Source organism: Lepidochelys kempii, chromosome 3 (genome assembly GCF_965140265.1).
Source record: "Lepidochelys kempii isolate rLepKem1 chromosome 3, rLepKem1.hap2, whole genome shotgun sequence".
Lineage (NCBI taxonomy): Eukaryota > Metazoa > Chordata > Testudines > Cheloniidae > Lepidochelys > Lepidochelys kempii.
Window position 1 is genome coordinate 82,034,543 of NC_133258.1, and position 21,097 is coordinate 82,055,639.

Consider the following 21,097-nt stretch of genomic DNA (forward strand, 5'->3'; position numbering starts at 1 on the left):
TGGTGGTCCATGGAGAGCTGATCACATGGCACTGGCTCCTTTACTTACTTATTTCCACCTGGTAAATTGCATTAAGAGAAGTTAAAAATACATTATATACTTTCTTAGGGTAAGATTATGCCTTAAGGTATAGCCCTGAGCAAAGGGTGATGCCTTAGCTGCACTGTCCCAGGAGACATGTGCTTCAGAGATCCCTGAGCCACAGTTCCACCACTGCTGTTTGGAGCGTGGGAGTGTTTTACTAGTCCTTTACGGATGAAGCATTCACTCCCACCTTGTACCCAGCTAGTTTTGATGGGCAGCTTGTAGTGGGATTTATTTAAGACAGAGGAGGACAGTATATATATGGGAGTGGGCAGCTCCTATTCTTCCCTCTCTGCCAGGAGCTGAATGCAAGGCCTTACGTGGCCCCACAAGGAGGTACAGGAGAGCCTTACTCCACCTGCATGGCTGCAAAAAAACAGAGTACAACTGAGCCCCCCAGGGTTACTTTTCTCGTGGGAACAATTGCTGTTGTTGCCACAAGGATGTTATGTGATTGTAAATGGGTGGATAGGTGATCTTCCTGATCACCAGCGAGAGTGTGTTTGTTCACAGACAGGTGGGTGAGTGGTCCAGGAGACATTCTCTCTATTAAGATGTGGCCCACACTATGGAATAGTTTCAAAACTCATGTTTTGGAATTTTGTGCTCATTCTTTAAGTCCACATTGTTACAGAACACCTATCTACTTTGGAAGTGAGTGCTCCCAGCAATTAGCCTCTTTGAAAGTAAGTTCTGCTCTCAGGTGGTGAGTTCCCTTTTCAGCTCTTCTCTGCATTAATGAAGGTTGTTGCAAAAGGGAGCATCCGCACCTCTTCCATTTTCGGGCATTGTAGAACAATCTAAGAGTTAATACTCTTAAATTGGTAGGGGAAAATATGAAGTACATTCAGTGACTTTAATGTTGCACATTACTGTTTTCAGGTGCAAGAGGTTTCTCTTTGTTTTTATTGCTTCCCCGGCTCTTCTCTTGCCAGGTAAATTCAACGGGGCAAAATGATGCCTTCTAAAAGGAACAGGTTCACTAAGGTGGGAAAGGAGTTGTACTCTCTCAGAAACAATGCCCTTTCTAAGGCAAACTGCCCTCAGTGGGGGAGCATGATGGAAAGAGCTTCTTGACTCACATTTGAATAGATGTACTTAGTACTGCTGCCAATACAGCTCTGCTGGTTCACAGGGGAGGCCCGGGGCCATGACAACGCTAGGCAGCTCCTATTGCCAGTCTGCACTCCAAAGCATCCTGCAGCCAAAATTATAACTGCCCCCAGTGTGAGCTTCTTGATCCCATGCGTGGCTGGCTATAATTTGGCCCAAAGTAATTTGATTTCCGTTGATGTCAAATATGTTAGAACATGTATGAGATTTTGGCAAATCCCACTCTAAAGAGTAAGTGCTAAAATGTCATAATTATAGCATATTAAACACAAATCTACATTATGGCTTGGCCTTCAATATAGTTTTAAAGGTGTACAGTCTGATTCAAATTAAAAGGTCAAGTTTTTTACATTGTACAATTTTATTTGTAACTATAAAGCACAACACAATTTGTGGAAGGAAAAACATTATTAAACTGGCAGTATTTACTCTGCTAAGGTGAATAAAATGCAGCATGTAGTTCTGAGTTACGATAGCCAGGGGAAGGAGCCAAATCACTCGACTAAAAATTAGTTTGCCAATAATTTTGCAGAATGATGACAGCATTGCTTCAAAACAAATCCTTTACAGGGAAATGGGATGACTGCATGGCTGGCTCTCTGAATCATGAACTTCCCATCACTCCTGGACTGAAAATTGCTTTAACAATTAATCTTTTGGGGATTTCCCCCCCGCAGAAACCAGACAATAGTTAATATCAGTGACTGAAAAGTCATGTTGTCTAATGGACTGGATATAAGAATAGAATCCTTAGTTCTAAATCATGGGTTTGCCATTGATTTATTGTATTGCTTTGTACGAGTAACTTAACTGTTCAGTTTCTCCTTCCATAAAATGGGGATAAGACCTCACAGATCTCACAGTAGCGTTGCCAGGATTTGAAGATGAAAAGTGCTGTGTAAGCCTTATTATTATGGGGAATTTTCTTGCACTTGACTATATGAATCCAATTTAAAGCAACAGTCTAGGTACTTCCATACTCTAGATAGACAGAAACAACTGTAGGTAACAGCACAAAGAGCTAGTGGCAAAGAATGTAATTGGGGAAAGAAGTTGGAGGCTCCAGAGAACTGAAATGGTTAAATCAGTACAAGATGGTTGCTAGAAAATATTTATCAAATTAGAATAGAGACAGGAAGAATACTGGAAAGAGGATGAGGACTATGAGGTGAGGAAAATGGCATTGAGTACAAAGCTGCACTCACTTTCTTTTGAATGATTGAAATGATCTCCCTAAAATTCAGGGAAATAACACCAAAATTAATGTAAATATTAAAAAGTTAAATCTCCACGTACATGTCAGAAGAACTCAAAACAGGGTCAAATAGCACATCTTAGAGAACTTTTGGTGAGTTCAAATGTACTCAACCATAATAAGAATTGCTTTGGAGATTTTAGGGTCACAATTAGGCAACTCCCCTCTCATTCAAATATGTATTTTTGTGTCAGTCTTACTCAGAGAAAACCTCCTCCCATTCTCTTCTAGTCATTATTTGGAATCAACACCCAAATGGGATATTTCCTTTTCCTTCCTCACATTCCATTTAGAATCCTGTTTGTAAAGGCCCTCATTACATTGCTCTGGTGCAGTAGCTTCCATGAGTATTTTATCATCTAGTTGCTGAGCAGAATTTTTCCGAGGCTCTTGATAATGGATTTTAAGTAACGGGAATATAACAGCATTAGTTACATTGGTCTTTAATGTTGGTTACTGGCTTAAAAAATACAGTTAGGCACTTTCTTAAACATGCTAAAAAGCCGAAAGGCCCTCCAGAGCTTTTCAGTGATGCATCATTTTTTAAGATAACCTTTTCCATCCATCTCAGAAGTTCTGCCAGTCTCCTGGTCTGATTGGCACAGGCTACCAGCTGCCTAGGGAACAAGTAGTTAATCACAAGCCTGCCTCTTTCTGCTCACAAAGAGTGAGGAAGGCAAAGTTACTGCAATAGAGTTCTGAGGTTAAGTGCATAGATGTCTGGTGTTTGCATCTGATATAAACATTATTTTTATATTTTTGTTGTAGAAGATGATGTGTCAAATGTACAAATAATGTGTGCCTGGTGCCAGAAAGTGGGAATCAAGCGCTATTCCCTGAGTATGGGAAGTGAAGTGAAATGCTTCTGCAGTGAGAAGTGCTTTGCAGCTTGCCGAAGAGCATACTTCAAGAGAAACAAGGTAAGAGAGCCAAAGAAAGATGTAACTCTACACAGGCCTAGCTCAGGTTTCATTTCATAGCTAGCAAAAAATATTTTTTTTGGTTCTTATGGTTTTGTCTGTTCCCTTTACCTTTCCATATGTATTGTCTGTTGGACTATCACCCCTTACTAATGTGTAACCTGTTTTCTCAGTTTCCCTCAGCTTGATGCCTGAGTTTTGTGAGGGTGGATGAATTTAATTAGACTATACTAATAATGCACTATAAAATAAGAATTATGGTTCTGCTCTGGAATCTTATTATATTTGCTCTATGTGTAAGACTAGGGGAGGGATCTTCATAGCTGTGTATAGGGAGGTAGAACTACAAGTCTTACTTTTGGTAGGTGGCTATATCTTGTGCAGCTGAAGTCAAGAGAAGTTTTGTCATTGATTTCAGTAGCAGCAGGATCACTGGCGATGGCATATGCAGTTAGGGCCTGACCCAAAGTGCAGTGAAGGCAATGGGAGTCTTTCCATTGACTTCAGTGAGCTTTGGATCAGGACCTTAGTTTCATGCTTTTAAAGTTTATCTTTAAATGTAAACAATTATGGACTTATTGCTTTAAAAAAACTCAGACATTTTGGTGTTTTGTGTGGGGTAAGCAGTGACAAAACCATCTATCATAGCATGAGGATGTTTCCAATAATCTGAAAGATCATTTATCTCAAGTTAAAATGGAATTCTAATATTGGCTTAGTTTCCCAAAGTGAAATGACACAAAAATTATTCTAATCTGTAAAGTGCAGTGACTGAAGTTGCCCTGTAGTTTATTTTAGCAGCTGGTTTGTGCAGCAGAATATAGGGTGTTTCTGTTTTAAAAAACAAAAAGGGAACACCGCTGCAAAACACACCAACTTTTAATTGTTACAAAAATAGCTATCAGAGTAACAGCCGTGTTAGTCTGTATTCGCAAAAAGAAAAGGAGGACTTGTGGCACCTTAGAGACTAACCAATTTATTAGAGCATAAGCTTTCGTGAGCTACAGCTGAAGAAAGTGAACATCTGAAGAAGTGAGCTGTAGCTCACGAAAGCTTATGCTCTAATAAATTGGTTAGTCTCTAAGGTGCCACAAGTCCTCCTTTTCTTTTTTTTAAAAATAGCTATGGCAGTTTGATACTTGTTAGTGTAATAGAGGAGTCCTTGGGTGAGACTCATTGATCTAGACAGCTTTATTTATTCATAAAATCCTTCACATTTTTGTTTCTTAAACCTACATATTTTACCCTTGTGCTGCAGAACATTTGAAGTCTGTCATCTTAAAAATAATCCCCCCTCCCCCAATCTGATATTTGAATCTATAGTAAAAAAAATGGATTTTAGATGCAAGAAACATTGTAGCTTCAAATTACCCTCCTTTATAAATTTGGGTCACATCATTCTCCCCCCCCCCCCCCAAAAAAAAAAAAAAAGTAAAGAATTAGGTTGTAAAAATCAGCAGAGTGGAATTTTAGTGGCAGTCTTTGAGAATCAAGCTCATAATGTTTACTGGAGCAGATAGGCAAGTTAAACAATCATGTGGAAGCTTCTGTGAAGTGTAGTGTTTATCTCTTTTTATTTGGAGGATGTGGGGTGGGTAGGGAGAAATGCACCGAAAATACTCCACATTTTGACATGAAAATAGTAAATTTCTTTCATGTAAGATGATTTTTAGAATTGGATGTTCAGATCGTGGACAGTGAAGTACCCCTCTGTGTGTGTGCGCACGCCACACATGCTGTAAGCTCTCTGGGGTAATGAAGGATCCAGTCCTGCACTCCTTATTCAGCTGCAACTCCCCTGGCTTCCAGTGACAGGATTTACTTGAGCAAGGAAGCACACAGGAACATAGGAATTGCCCGTTGTCCATCTAGCGCAGTACTGTATGTCTGACAGAGGCCAGTACCAGATGCATTAGGGGAAGGGGCAAGAAATCCTGTAGAGGACAATTATGGAATTACTAATCCACAGTGGGGCCTAAAACCCATGTGTTAGTCTTTGGCTTATGCCATGAAGCAGGGGGCTTATATCCCATCTAAAAAACCTTTTAAAAAGATTCTACTTAATGTAATTATGGATGTTGTCATTATCCATATCAGTGTGTCATCCTGTTATGACTAAGAAAATAGGATCCAATTATATTTTGTGGCCATAAGAGAGACAGATTAATCATGTATTATGTAAATAAATATTCCCTTTACCAGCTTTAAATTTGTTGCCTGTCAGTTTTGTTGGATGTTCCCTTGTTCATGTATTATAGGAAAGGGTAAAGGGAAGTGCCCAATATACCTTCTTTGTATCATTCATTCTTTGCATCAGATATGTTATCATATCATCTCTGTTTGTCTCCTCTGTAAACTAAACAGTCCCAAATATTTTGAATCTCTCCTCAGACAGAAACCTCTGCATACCTCTAAGCCTTTTCTATAGATCTCAAGAACAAAAGAAGTTCTTATTCTTTTAAATGCACATTTCACCACAATAAATTGCTCTACGCTTTTCTCAAATAGGTCACAACAGTAACTGATTTTCTTCTGTAAATATTAAGGATCAACATGTGTCCTACTTTCCCATTTGCCTTGAGGAATTAAGACATGGCAAGGCAACACAATTGACAGCATTTGGATCATTGCTTAAAAGCCTTCTTTAAGTTAAAGGACCAAATTCCGCCCTTGGTTACACCTGTGAGAGCCTGTGGCTGCATGAGTGAATCTGAGACCTGAACCTGGCCCACACATTATTTTAAATCTAGAACTTTCTATCACCTCTATATTCATGGTGTTCCATATGAACAAGCACAGGATGCAATACTCAGGGAATTTTAATGCTGCTATTGAAGTTAGGCAGGTTCAGTAGAGTTCAGCAGGCCCTTATTATTTTTCACTTCACTCTAGCTAATAGAACAGGATTTTGAGAAACACGGCACAAGATCAAAGTCATAGAGTTTAAGGCCAGAAGGGTCCACCAGATCATCTAGTGTGACCTTGTGCATACCATGAGCCAGTGCTTAATTTGTGTCGAGGCTTGAGCCCTGGCACCTCTGGGCTTGCCATGTCAGTTATGAAAGTTAAAAAAAAAAAAAATCGCTTGATCCCTGGAAGTTAATTGTTTGAGTTTCAGCATCTCTTTCATTACAAATTAAGCACTCCCATTAGCCCACGGTATCACTCAGCACCTGTACACCTAACCCAACAACCAAAATTAGACCAAAGGATCACAGCCCGCAGAAGACTATTGTTATGTGCAAGGCAGGCAGAGAATAGGAGGGACTGAGGTGGACCAATGCCCTATGCCCCTGCAATTGCAAGGAATTGATTAATGAGATATCCTCAGTTAATCCCAGCAAGAGACGCATTCTGTGCGCTGCAGAGGAAGGTGAAAATCCCCAAGGTCACTGCCAATCTGGCCTGGGGGAAAATTCCTTCCTGACCCCTCTTAAGGTGATCAGCTAGATGCTGAGCATGTGAGCAAGAGCCAGCCAGCCAGCCAAGCACCTGAGAGAGAATGCTTACTGAGAGCACTCTCCCACGCTGTCCAGTGTCCTGTCTGCCATGATGGCCATCCCTGATGCTTCAGAGGAAGGAGACCAAAAACCCCACAGAATACATTGCAGGGAAAAACATCCCTTCCTGACCCCTACAGGTGACTGGCTGAAGTCCTGCCATAAAACATAAACTGGAAGGGACCCCCACGGCTCTCAAGTTTTGCCCTGCTCCGCACATCACAAGCTACCCCATCATGCAATCCCACTCATAAATTTGTCAGCCCTCTCTTTAAACTCATTACGTTGTTTGCCCCCAGAATTCCTACTGGGAGGCAGTTCCAGAACTTCACTCCTCTAATGGTTAGAAACCTTCATCCAATTTCTGGCCTGAATTTGTTCATGGTCAGTTTATATCCATTTACTCGTGTGCCAACATTGTCTTTTAGTTTAAACAGCTCTTCACCTTTCCTGGTATTTACAAGTAACAAGGCTGCAAAAGTTTCAGGTATACCCAATGACCTTTTAAACTCTTATTACTAGTCTGGCCATGTACCTGTCTTCTCCACGAGTCTAATGTTTATTTATGTATTTGAAAAGTTACACCACTCTACAGCTTCTCATTTTTCAAACAGGAGTAAAATGGTCACATTTCACCTGCCTTATGCATGTTTTAAACAGCATATCTTTGCAACAATATAGTGTTGTATTACAATAAATATGTACAGCTGCTGTATTTCAGTGAGCTGATAGGACTTTGTGGTCATTTCATTTAAGGCTTGAATTTCCTAATGGATTGCATTAAGCAGTCTTCCCCGCTCCCACCCTGGCTAAGAACTGCTATAATAAGCACTTGCTTAAAACTGTAGGACTGTTCAAACAGTAAAGAATAAATCATCATTCATGTCTCAAAACATTATAAAATAATGATGCAAGTTATACACATCTTAATACCAATTGCTGCATATAGAATTAAGATTATCTCAGCATTTAAATAAAACAAAAATCCTCTCCAATACATTTGGCAAATGTAGGCTCTGATGTGCTGCTCTCTTTACAAATTCCCAGTTGGCTTAAAGTCTGGGAGGAAACCAGCTGAAAGCACCCTATTGAATGAAATCTATAAGGAAGGCACACAAACTCTACAAAAGCACCATTAATGTGCAGCTGTATGTTGGAGGTGCATAGTTGCATGCACACTACAACACCACCTGCACCCTCACATGTACCATTCCTGCCAAGAGTTGCAATGGTCTGGATAACAGGAATCATTGCAAGACTATAGAATGGACTTACATTGCTGTATGCCCAAGTCATAGGTATGTATTGATTCTCCATGAATTTTGTCACAGAGGGCTTTTAGAACAGCAACACCTGGGTAGCAATCCTCAACCTTGTGCTCCAGCAGCAGTGCAGGTATATATGACAGATAAATATAGTGAGACCCAACCACAATATGACTCTTGTCTAAATTACTAATAATAAATGAATAAAAGAAAGTTCCGTATTTTTTCTACCCCTTTAGGCAGAGAGATTAAACGTTTAGATTGTTTCTGCATCTGAACTCTTGTTCCTGTTTTGTCTGCTATACATAGTCAAATGTACACCGTGAACTAGTGCATAATGATAACCTGTTGTGCATAATAATACCAATTAAAAGCAATGTTGCAAGAAAGGGAGTTTTTCATCCTACTGTTTGTAAATGAACAGATTTAGGGTTAAAGCTGTTCCAGTGCTCCCTTCCTTATAGATTTCATTCTATCGACTAGCCAATGTAAGTCCAAGAATCACAGCAGCACATTGCAAACCCACTGGCCCACAAGTTTCAGGATATTACATTTAAAGAAAATATTGAATTCATAATTAGACCACTGAGTCTGAAGCCTGAGAAGATTAATTTTTAAAATTAGTTTATTGAATCAATGGGTCAGAAAACAAATTTATTATGACCCAATGGCTCTACCTAGAATGAAGACTGAATTCATACAGGTTACGAGATCCATACATAGATATGTTAGAGACTGATTTTCTTGATTTGACTAGGGTATTGGAGAGAGAGTGAGTGCAAAATTGTCAGGCAGTTTATTACACTTGACCTTGTTGCTGCTTTGCACTGCCTTACAATCAGGAAAAAAAGATGATAAATGTTTTTGTTTACAGCGTAATCAAATCTCACTTCTACAAACAAACAAAGAAACATAAATCAAAAACTAAAAGTTTGTTGCACAAGGAAATGGAAATAATTATAATTTTCTCTCCTTGTGCGGAATACTGATCTACAATACCTGAAATGAATCAGTAGCACAGGTAGCCAGGTAACTTGCCTAGTGAGGCTCATATGGCATTAAAAACATATCTCCCAGAGGGCTGTAATACATTCAGGAGACAGAGGAGTCAGACATCCCTCATGCAAACATGGCATCATTCTACAAGAGAGAATCTAGCTTTACTCCTCCCGCCACTTCAAGGTGGAAGGAATGGCAAGTGGTATTTCCATTGTAGCATTGGAATGAAATGCTGAAGATGATGCATTTTGTACTATGGAAATTTTTGTCTCAGTTGTGTACTGAGAATTAGTGTCAGCAAAACAATTGGGGCTGTCAAAAGTAATACACATTTATCTAGTGCTGAGTAATATTACATTAGATAATTCTTTTCACTTTCAAATTGTGTTGGCTAATTAATGTATACCACTATATGATTAAAATACACAGAACTCTAAGTAAACAGACTATTGTTTGCCCCCAAATTAATACTGAAAATTGTCAGAGAAAGTTCTCTTGATTTCAGGCTTAATTATGCAGCCTAACTGCATCAGAAATATTTAACAATCTTGCTATTAAGTCAAAGAATAATGACAAAATTGTCTGCTCCCTTTTTTCCCCAGACATCTGTACAATTTTATTTGTGAAGTGACTATCATTCATGAAAATTTTGGAAATTGTTTCACTAGATATAATGCAGTTAATGTCCCCTGACATTAAAAAGCTCAGGTTTAACATTTTAAGGTTCCTTTTCTAACATAAGCTTTGAAACACGTGGGAATATGAACAGCAAATCAATATTTTTCCTGCCGATTCACCTTGTTTTACTTAGGTATTGAGAAAGGTCACAGTAGTGCAGGTGGTCTGCCCAGTTAGCATGGAATTGCAGTTGCTTGGCTTTACAAATTTTGTAGGGAAGTGTAATTTAAGAAGTAGTTCACAGTCTTGCTTCTACTGGGGATGCTGCTTTACAGAGAGAGAGAGCAGGGTTTCCAGTTCATTATAGGAAACAAAGGATTCTTCCTAAGGCTCTGGGGAACCAAACTACTCTCCATTGCTATGTTAGGATATAATATAATACTGATGAACAAATGCAGATAGGAAACTGGGTTTGGAGAGGAAATATTTTAAAATGTGGGGGATGACTGCAAGCTTTTTGATTAAATCTCTGGAGAGAGGGGAGAAGAAAATCGTCATGAGCAGAATAGATTAAGAGCCTGTGGGAGTGTAGAAGGCTCCACAGGATAGGGACCAAAGGTCTGGAACAGTGCATCCCAAAATGGAGCAGATTACTGAGGTATGAGGCAATTCCTGTCCCACCAAGTGATGCGTGGGGTCATCAAGATGGGTGGGGATTATTTCCCTCTAGATCTCATTTACAGCTTTTTTATTTATTAAATTAACAAGATCAGAAGTCAGATAAAACCCTTTCCAAGGGGCTAAGATTCTACTTGTGATTAGAAGAGAGGAGTGAAATCCCAAATTAACCCATTGGTACCATCACTCATTATCTCCCCATGCTTATCAACATGAAAGTATAATGCGTTAGCATCTCTCATGAAGAAATGCACCAGCACCTGACTGAGGCCACCAATGGCTTAATGAAGGTAGTTGGCCAGCCAGGCTGTGCACATCAGTTTGCAAACAATGGACATTTTACTGTCCATCTGCTGCCATTTAATACCATAAATTTGAATCAAGTTCCCATTGTCTGAATTACTAGCAGGTATGCAATCCAATTAAAAGCTGTGTTTGCTTTTAATTTTAACCACCAAATCACATTATCTCAGGTCATATTGCATTCTGGCTACTTTGGTTATATAGAGATGAATGTGTTAATTATGAGTTCAAGATATACTGTCTCTTGGACAATGGGTATTTCATTCAAATGAGTTGACTCATTTATCTGAGGTGTCCTCACATCACTTCCGAACAGCTAAAGTGCTTGTGTTGCCAGTAATAGGTTTTGTTATGTACACATGTAACAACGAAGTAATTTCATTATGACATGACTGGATAAGCTTTTATCATTGTCATACACTAGGTCTATGTGATTTTTAGCAGCTGGGACAGATTTAAATATGAGGGTACTATGACATTTTAATAATGAAGATTAAAACATGGAAGAAGCCATTGTTTACTGGCTACATTCTCACAGTGACTGAGAAAGAAACCCTGCTTCTCATTCCTGTTATTTTAATTTTACTGAGATGCTTACTTGAAGTATTTTAAACCTCTCAAGAAGAATGTGTATGGAGTAGGAATTTGTGGGGGTGACGGATGTATATTTTGCTGCATTAAGAAGTTTGGCAAGACAGGCTTCACTGTCTCTGCCAAGAACATTTATTATATCACCTTGTGGGATTTTTTGATTTCAAAGTCCAGATGACTCAAAAAGCCTCACTTTACCTCGGAACTTCTTTGGCTCAGTTATGTTTTAGTTAGACAGAGACAGTTGTTCAATAACACATTGCTTTCGTCCCCTGTTCCAGTATCTCAACTCGCATCAGCTCAGATTAGTTCGGGTTACCGTAGCATCATATGAAATATAAGACTGCAGTCTTCAGCTCTGTTTCCACTCTGTCAGTTCAGGCTCAATATAGAAAATATTGTTTACTATGATGAAAACTTAGGATGGATGCAAAGACATTTAAATCTAATGTGCACAGAGTATATTTGATGCATTTTTCTCTATTCTCAATGTACACATTTATCATTAGTACTGAGAAGAGCTGGGCAAATAAAGCAGAAAATATTAAATCAGATATTCTATTTTAAAAATATCATGCTATTTGAATAAATTATTGAATTAATTTATGAGTTAACTTGTCACTCAGCTCATTAAGTTGGACAAATATTGAAACAAAGTAGTTTAATTATATTTATTGAAAAAAGTTCAACAAACTCATTTTTTGAAAACTATTATTGGACTAGCCATAATGCTGTGTATGGGACCCATTGTATACTATGAATTCTGGAAAATGTTTGAGATAATGCAATTTACTGAGCACATGAGTTAAGTGAAACTCTTGTAGCCTCCTGCTCTGATAGTGCTGTGGTGGACATCAGCATAAAACCCTAAAAAGAAAAGTGGTGTAAAACCCTTGAACTCAGATGAAGGTGGAAGTCATTTCCAATTTTAAAGTTTTCCAACAGCACGTGTCAAGACCTCAATACTATCCTCATTAGTTAAAACCACAGCAATTTCTAGTAGCAATTTCTACTGGAGAGATAGAAGTCAATGGAGCTGAGGATCTGGTCCTTAATTTTAAATGTTTTTGAAACCTTTTTTAACCTAGAAACCAAGATGTAAGGTTTCTTCTGAATTGGAGAAATATTTTTCCTTGCGATACTTGGGCCATATTAAGATGGGACTCTAAGTCGATTTAAAGGAACAAGTGATGTAGCTTGCACCTTCTGGCCCCTTATGTGTGAAAGTTACACTCCCTTAGCCTAAGACTACAGGCCTTTACTGATTTACAATGAGACTAGGGGAGCCCTTACACATCAGCCCAGAATTTGACCCAGTGAATCTGAATGAGTGTAAGGAGTTCAAGTGGGTAAAATTGACATGCTGAGGGGTATAACAGGAAAACCAAGTAACAGAAAGGTGCAAGTGAAAGTAGGCCAAGCCCTGTAAGATCAATCAGTGCTGGATCTGTAAGTGTCAAACCTGATGGAGAAACAAGGAAAGTTTTATATGGTAAAAGCTTCAAAAATGTCAACTATTTTAGCTCTGGAACATCAGTCCGTTAGTAGTAGAAGAGTGCTTGCGGGTCAGCTAAGTTCAGCTACAGGATGTTCTCTATTACAAACTCAAGCATTTATAACTCATCCATTTGAATTTAAATTGGACTGAACGTAAACATATGCTTTAAGTCATCAGCCTGGATGCAATTTTGTATCTAAAGTAAAGGCACTCATCTGTTTAATGATTTTTAGACACAGTTATAAAAAAATCTGTTTTTTTGTGTGGTTTCAGATGCTTTGGATTTATTTTACTCCCTAACTAGAAAATGTCAGGCCAAATTCTGCCCCATATACATCCATGCAATTCCATTTAAATAGATGAAGTTACTCAGGTGAAGGTCAGCTCTGTTGGCTGGTATATGCAGCTTGAGAGAGTGAAACTAGAGCTTCTCCTCCATGTATTTTAGGAGTTAGAGCAGGGACTAGTCTGGACAGGGACTAGAATTCTGTCTGGCCCTTGCATGAGCAATGCAGCAGGAACCCATGTAACAACTAATTTGGATATTGATCCTGAGGTAGGATCTTCAGTGTAGGTAGTGGAAACAGTCTAGATGAGCCCTTTCAGTATTAACTTAGTTTCCAGGACTTCATATCTGTGGTGTACATCTATACTAATGACATGGAAGAGAGGTCATGAAAACTAAGTTTAGGCTAGAAGGAGTAATTGAGATTATCAGAAAGGAGGCCACCATTTAGATACTATTGAAAGATCACTGCAAAGTAGAGATGACCGTGGGGTGAAATCTCTTTAGCTACAAATCTCAGGTGATAGAATCGTAACCCTTACAGTTGGAGTGTGCTACATTTTTTCCAGGTTAGGAAAAAACACAAGAAGAAAGTCAGTATATTGAAAGAGAGTAAATAATAGTGAAATCTTACAATGCAATAATAATTGTTGATTTTAACTACTCAGTGTTAAATAGTTGAGTGGCACATTGTGGTTTGGAGGAGCAAATGATCAGTACAATAATAGGCTGCTTTTCAACCACAGAGGTGAAGAAAAGGGTTAACAGTAAGAAAGTTTAAGAAAAAAGAAACACTGAATCACTCTGGAGGCTATTTCAGAACACCATATTAGAGGCACAGATGGTACATATACCTCTGAGTAAAGAAAAAGTAAAAAGGAAAGAGTAAATCTGGCATGGTTAAATGGAGAAGTACATAAGCTTAAAGGGACAACGTCAACTTAAAAATCACACCTTTCAGAAAATTTGTTACCTACTACTGTCACAAATAACACCTATGATTAGTGTAACAAGAGATTAGAGAAAAAAAAAATGTTCTCTGCTTTTCAGTTTGCTTACTTTGGGCCTCATGAAAAGCCCACTGGAGTCAATAGAAGACTTTCCACTGTGTTTAATGAGCTTCGGATCAGGTCTTTTGTATGTTTGAGAGTACTTTGTGTATAGTTTCCTTGTTTTGCCTGAAGTCAGTCAGTTTACTTGTTGTTCCTGTGGGTCTTTCACACACCAAGAGGGGTGAGAAACATTTGCTTTTTTAAATAGGGAAAAGTGACTTAAGGGGGCCCTGGGGCATTTGTACTGGAAATACCACATTTTTGCACATTTAAGGCAAAACAGACATCCTTCAAAAAAGTGGAAATTCTACATAAGCAACATAAGTAGATTAGAACACAAATATACCAAAGTATACATTAGAAATAAAGAGGACAAAGAAATGATCTAAAGCAGTGCTACTCAAAGTGGCGGTCAGCGGACTGGCACCGGTCCGTGAGCCATCGGTTGCCAGTCTGCGCGCACACTGGAAAAAAAAATTGCCAGTCCCCCACATCAGATAGCTTGAGAAGCACTGATCTAAAGGACAAATGTATAAGGTTATCTCGAAAATTAAGGACATATCTAATCACAATAGAAGCAAGAAAGGAGTGTGTGAGACTATCTCCTCTCAACCACCAAGTGGTGAGTAAGGCAGTCAGAAATTGTGAAGGAGCAGAAAAATCAAATTAATTTTCTGCATCAGCCTTTACAGTAAAAGATTATGAGAAAATTCCTATTCCAAGGGCACTTTTCACAGGAAATCAGAATGTGGCCTTAACAGAAATTGAAGTCTCTGAGGAGGAAGTTGTGGAGCAACTTCAGAAACTCAAGTGCAGTAAATCACCAGGACCAGATGGTATTCATCCGAGTGTTCCTAAGGAAATAGAAGTGTGAAATAGCAAAGAAATTGACAAGGATATGCAATATATTATTAAAACAGACAACTGTTTCTGAAAATTTGAAAGTTGTTTGTGTGGTGCCTATCTCTCAAAAAAAAAAAAGAGAAAGGAATTATAGATTGGTGAGTTTCATCTTGGTTGTAGGAAATCCAGTTGAGAGTCTAATTTATTTTTATTTTATATAATAACAGAATAGTATAGCTTTTGGTTAGTTATAACCAGATAGGCTCTAACCAGCATTGCTTCTGTAAGGAGAAATTGGGCTTTAGAATGTAATAACATAGTAGACAAGGGTGAATCAGAGGACATAACTTATTTGGATTTTGGCATTTGTTGAAGTCCTTCATAAAGTTGAGCATACTGATAAACAGCATGCTGTACACCAGTTGGTTGATGTCCTCCACACAAGAGGTGGCTGCATTTCTGCACTACTGCGTGTATGCAGACAAAAATTTCACACTTGGATGCCTAAAGTTAGGTATCTAAACACAGTTTCAGCAATTTAAATAAAAATTGCTTGATTTCCAGAGGTACTGAGTCTAGAGGTGGTTGAAAAATGGTTTACCCTGTCCCTGCAGAAAATTTTGATGAAAATGGCGAAAAAATAGTTTGTCTAATTGTCCATGGAAAATTTAGATTTTTTTTGGCAAAAATTCAAGTGCCAAAAAACCCAAATCAGTTAAAAAAAAATATTTTGTTTTTTGGCTGAAATATTTCAGTTTTTGAGTGTTTGGTCCTTTGACAAAAAATTGAAAATTTCCACAGACAGCAGACACTTTTTGCAAAAATTCATTTAATAAAAAATCCCTCCGTTTTTCTATTGTAAAAAAGTTTTGACAAAAAATTTGACCAGCCCTAGCTGTGTTTACAGCTCCACTGACATGTATAATAAAATATCAGACAGCTCTTATATAGCACTTTTCATCAGTACAGCTCAAAGCACTTTACAAAGGAGATCAGTATCATTACCTCTGTTTTACATATGGGGAAACCGAGGCACAAAGAAACTAATGTGACTTCCCAAGGTCACCCAGTGGACCAGTGGTGGAACCAGAAATAGAGTCCAGGTCTCCTGAGTCCCAGGCCAGTGCTCTCTCTGCATACATGTAAACTTAGGTGTCTAATTTAGGCACCCTCGTGTGAGACTTCTAGATCTACTCTGTAAAGTATTTTGAGATTTTTGGGAATGAACAGTAACATGTAAATGGAAAGGTTATCATCACCATCATCGTGACAATTAAGGAAAATAACCATGAAGTGAGAGCAAAATCTTGCCGTATTTTCAAAATTAGTAAAAGCAAGAGGAAACAAAGAGTTGTACTCAATGCTGCTTCTCAAAGCAGAGAGAAGATCATAATGGGGTACCCCAGGGAGTACCTATTCTGATCAATGTTATTGAATATATTTATTAATAATTTGGTGTAGGAAGTGACCAACTAATTGATGATCAGTGAACCATAGGAAAGCCCTGGCAACCCCCCCACCCCGCCCCAACTGCCATGCCAACTGTAGTTGAGGGAGCAGAATGGCCCAGGAACACTATTCTAGATTTACACCATTGGAGGTTCCCATGGACTGTGGTGAGCCTCCTGCGGCCAGTTGCACCAGCTTCAGGGCCACTATCCTCCACTGGAGCAGCACAAAACAGCAGCACTACACCCTGGATCTGGGCCCATTATAAATTCAGCCTACATCCCATATAAAATAATGGACAAGTGTTAAAGGGGGGGGAAGTTAAACTACACAAACAGGGGATAACAGCTCCGCAAGCAAAGCAGCACGTAGGTTTTGCTAGACAACGATGATTTCTGTTTATATATAGAATTACGAAGTTAGCTGATGAAGGGAAATTAGGATGTGTAATATATTGGGAATTTAATAAAGCGTTTAATATGGCATCCCATGAAACCTGGCCCTGAGATTAATTCAAATCAGGCTGAAAACAGGCTCATGGGCTGTAAATAAAGTGTGAGGATGAACAGCATCACATCATGTTATGGATAGGGATGTGCCCTTAGAACCTGTGTTAAGTCTGGTTTTATTTAATATTTCATTAATGGTCTCTAAGAGGGAGAAGACAGCATGTTCATAAAATGTGCAGATGATACTAAACTGGGAGGAGCTGCAAACACAAATGAGGACACAGAACAATTCCCTCAAGAAAGTATAAATATTGGCAGAAAGCAACTAAATTAACTTCAGCTTGGAAAAGTGCAAGCTAATACTATGTAGGGAAAACTAGAGTGAAACTGATATTCAGTGAAAGGGAGAAATCTGGACAGTGATGCTGAATTTGGGGATGATAGTGGCTAATAAATTAGACATTGAGGCGGCCAGAGAGGAAGTGGCTGTAATTAAATGGGAGATAAATAGGGTGTGGTAAAGCATTAAACTATAGGAAAGTGAGGAAGGGATGGTGATTATTGTAATAGGTATAACAGAGAAAGAAACAGCAAGACTTGGTGGCAGTCTAAATGTGCAGAGAAAAAGACAGGGAGGAGTCAAAAACAATCTCAAGGTTGGTAGGCTGGTTAATGACAAGGATGGTGGTGTCTGCATCAAGAGAGAAGGAGGATCAGTGGGTTTAAGAGAAAAGGTGAGGAGCTTGTCTTTTCCCATTTTGAGCTATTGGGATTAGATCTATTAGCACATGATATAGTGTCATGAGGGAAGCCCCACTACTTGGAATGTTTAAAACTGGAATGGACAAAACACCAGAAAATGTACATTAGGGAACAAACTTGCATTGGCAGGGAAATTGGCTATATGGTCTTTTCTATCTCTGACTTCCATGCTGCTGTGAAAATTAAATGGGTAGTATATGGCAAACAAAAAGGAAATAGTACTTCACCAGACTGTAAGGTAAACCTGTGGAATTCACGGCCACACGTCGTAGTGAAAGGCCTGATCCCCAAGACATTGAATTAAATGGGAGTATTTGCATTGACTTGAATGAGAGTTGGATTAGGCATTAAATTAGGTAGTGAGATTGACTTTAAAACAGGTGGAATATATTGATGACCATTAACATAATTTATAGCTAGGCTAGCTAAGACAATAACAGGAACCAAATCCCATACATTGGAGCTGTTGCCTGCCAGGATCATCCCCAGATGCATTTTACAAGTTAATAGATTATGGGGCATTTTTCCACCTTCCTCTGAAACATCAGTTGTTGGCCACTGTCAGAGGCAATTTGCCAGATGAGATGGACAAATGGTCTGACCAGTATGGTGAATCCTATGTTCCTAATCAGAACGGTTCTAGTGATGGTATGTCAAGCATGAAGGACTTTGTGCACATAATCTAAATGTCAACAGAAGTGTCCTATTCAGTGGGCCAAAATCACAGCTGGTGTAAACAGACATAACTCTTCAAGTCAATGGAGTTGTGCCTGCCTACGCCACCTGTGATTTTGGCCCAGTATATGAATTGTAATTGCTCCATTTACTTTACATTGGATCTGGAGGAGCAGTAGGCCTGATACAACGTCACTGGAAAATTTGTTTTTATTTTATTTTTGTTGCTTAAATGAAATTGTTTCATATAATTTCTAATCATAGATAAATGGCTCACAAGAACTCTGTGCACTGTGTTGAGTAAATGTTTTTATAAGAGGAGGCACCATCTTCAACTCACTTTATCTTATTGTCCCTAGATATTTCAGCACAAACGTAATGTCTAAGGCCCCTGGAATGTGCAGGCACTTCCATTATGCCTTACATTTTATAATAAAGAATATGGTGCAGTTTATAAGTTATGGCATCAGGAATTTCAGCTATTTGTGTAATATTAAAAAATTCAATCCACATAAATAAACTTCACAAAACATCATTGCACCAGTGTTTTTAGACCGTGTACAATATGGTTTCTAAATCAACTAATTCTGATTGTATTTCCTTTAGGTATATTTCTCTGAAACATTTACAGTTAATTTTACTGAACTAAATTTAAATTGCAGATCAAAATATAAACTCACATATCAATAACTAGCTATAGCGTTAAACCAAAGGGTGAAATCCCGGCCCTGCTGAATTCCATGGCAAAACTCACATTGGCTTCAATGGGACCAGGATTTCACCAAAAGACTCATGTCATCAGTGAAGCCTAATAGGCAAGTGGAGGAGGTAGGGTATTTTTTTTTTTGTACATCTAACACAGCTTCAACAGCAAAAGGAAAATAAGACATTTTATTTAAACTTCATTTAAGTTTTAAAAAAAAAAAAAGCCAGATTCTGCTACTTTTAGCAACATCGAGTAGCCTCTTACTCTGCAAGTTGCCCCAGGTCCTAAATAATTAAGTCACAAAGGGGAGCCATGTTACACATATCTTTCTTCCTCTACCATTCCAGCAACTCTCTTCTGTTTTACTTAATGCAACACTTTCATCCTTCACAAAGTAGCTACCAAACTTCCACCCCTTGTATGCCACACTTTATTACAGTCTCTAATTGATTATTTGCAATGCCAAAGTTAGGGTGCAGTATGACAAATATTATTTTTGTAAAATTCTGTGTTTGTAGTAAATCATTATGTTGCCTTATGTACATTTGCCTAGATTTTCTTGCAAGTTACCATTAAGGTTTTCAGCAGATTCCTGTCTATGTCCTTAACTTGGTTTAACTCACAGCCCCATTAAACAGTCATTTCTTATGTGCAATTGAGATTATGCAAATTTAGGTTGCTATTATGAATCATCTTTCCATTCTTATTGTTACATTAATCATAGGAGTAGATGTGAGTTTAAGTTTGGACCCAGTAGTCTGACAACATCTTATTCATGGTGTTACAAAATTCAGCACAAGAAGCAAGGAATGACTTGTACAAGTCATTTTCATGTTTGCCAGCTTTATACAATGTTCTGTATCATTCTGCAGAACTCCATGCTAAGTGTGATCTGTGTGGATGAAGTATTATTCATGACAATATTCCAACAGACATAGGAGCAGTTGAAGAAAGCATCTTCACATCTAATTCTATCAGGGTTCACACATGGGTTTACCTGAGAATACAGACACCAATAATAAGACATTCTAGTTTCTGGGGGGTCATACTGTGCACACAAAAGTAGTCTCCATTTTACATACACAGTGCTATATACAGCTATACTTTTGTTTTTAGTGATATATACACTCTGCGCACATGTGTTTGCATATTATCTATGTTTATATAGTCTACTTACACACAGAAGAGAAAGAAAGACCCCAGATATTCTGCATTATAAGCATATTCTTTTAAAAAGCTGATGTAAAAACTTATTAACAAAGAAGCAAAGAGGACAGTACAGCTGTAAACATTCTGCTCTTAGATAATCAGGGCCTCAGCAGGCGCACCTTCCAAGCACAGCTGTGCAATTCCCCTTGCTCTCTATACGGCACTGCACCCTACGTGCAGTTTCCAAGCTACATTTAACACAATTGCCCATCAGCACTTAGGAAGCAGTTACCACAGAAACCCAGCAGAGACCAATTAGTCACATGATTAAATTAATTAAAATAACCCAGGGTATCTGCCATCTTGTTTTTTTCAGCTACAGATAGCACATGACCTAGACAGAGCTGTAATTGGTTAGCATTATTGTTGTGCCTTCTAATCCTGGAATTGGACAGTATGAAGACAAGAGGTGCTCTTGATTTTTTCCTTTCTGTAGATCTGTTATTCCACAAAATCTCTCCCCTCCACCCCCAGTAAACCATGTAGTATCAAATTCACAAAATATCAGATTTAACAACAGTGGGATTTGGTATGTTTGGGATAAGAGGATTTGAAAACATTTTCAGTTGCAGTTAAGACTTTTGGAGGTCTTTAATGACAGCTTTAATAATATTTGCCAGCGAGAGCTCTGTAATATGTGTTAGAACTTGACATGAGAATTTTGAAATTCTGTGAAAAGGCTGTATGTTGTGTCTTTATTTCCCAAATAATAGTTATTGCAATTGGGCATGTTTAAGTGGTACAAGCTGCCTGCAGTGTAATACTGTCTCTCAGGAAAGAATGGCAGTTCAGTAGTCTCAGTCATTTTTAAAAAGGTAGAAATGTACAAGCTGATCCTAATT

General features: G+C 38.5%; 1 protein-coding gene across 2 annotated transcripts in view; it reads left to right on the top strand.

The window, feature by feature from the left end:
• Positions 1-21,097, top strand: part of SOBP (sine oculis binding protein homolog) — a 135,941-nt gene that overhangs the window by 23,780 nt on the left and 91,064 nt on the right. For both annotated transcript variants that reach the window (XM_073336934.1, XM_073336933.1), the window contains exon 4: positions 3,221-3,372. In XM_073336934.1, coding sequence (XP_073193035.1) covers positions 3,221-3,372 — 152 coding nt within the window. The remainder of the gene's footprint in view (positions 1-3,220; positions 3,373-21,097) is intronic.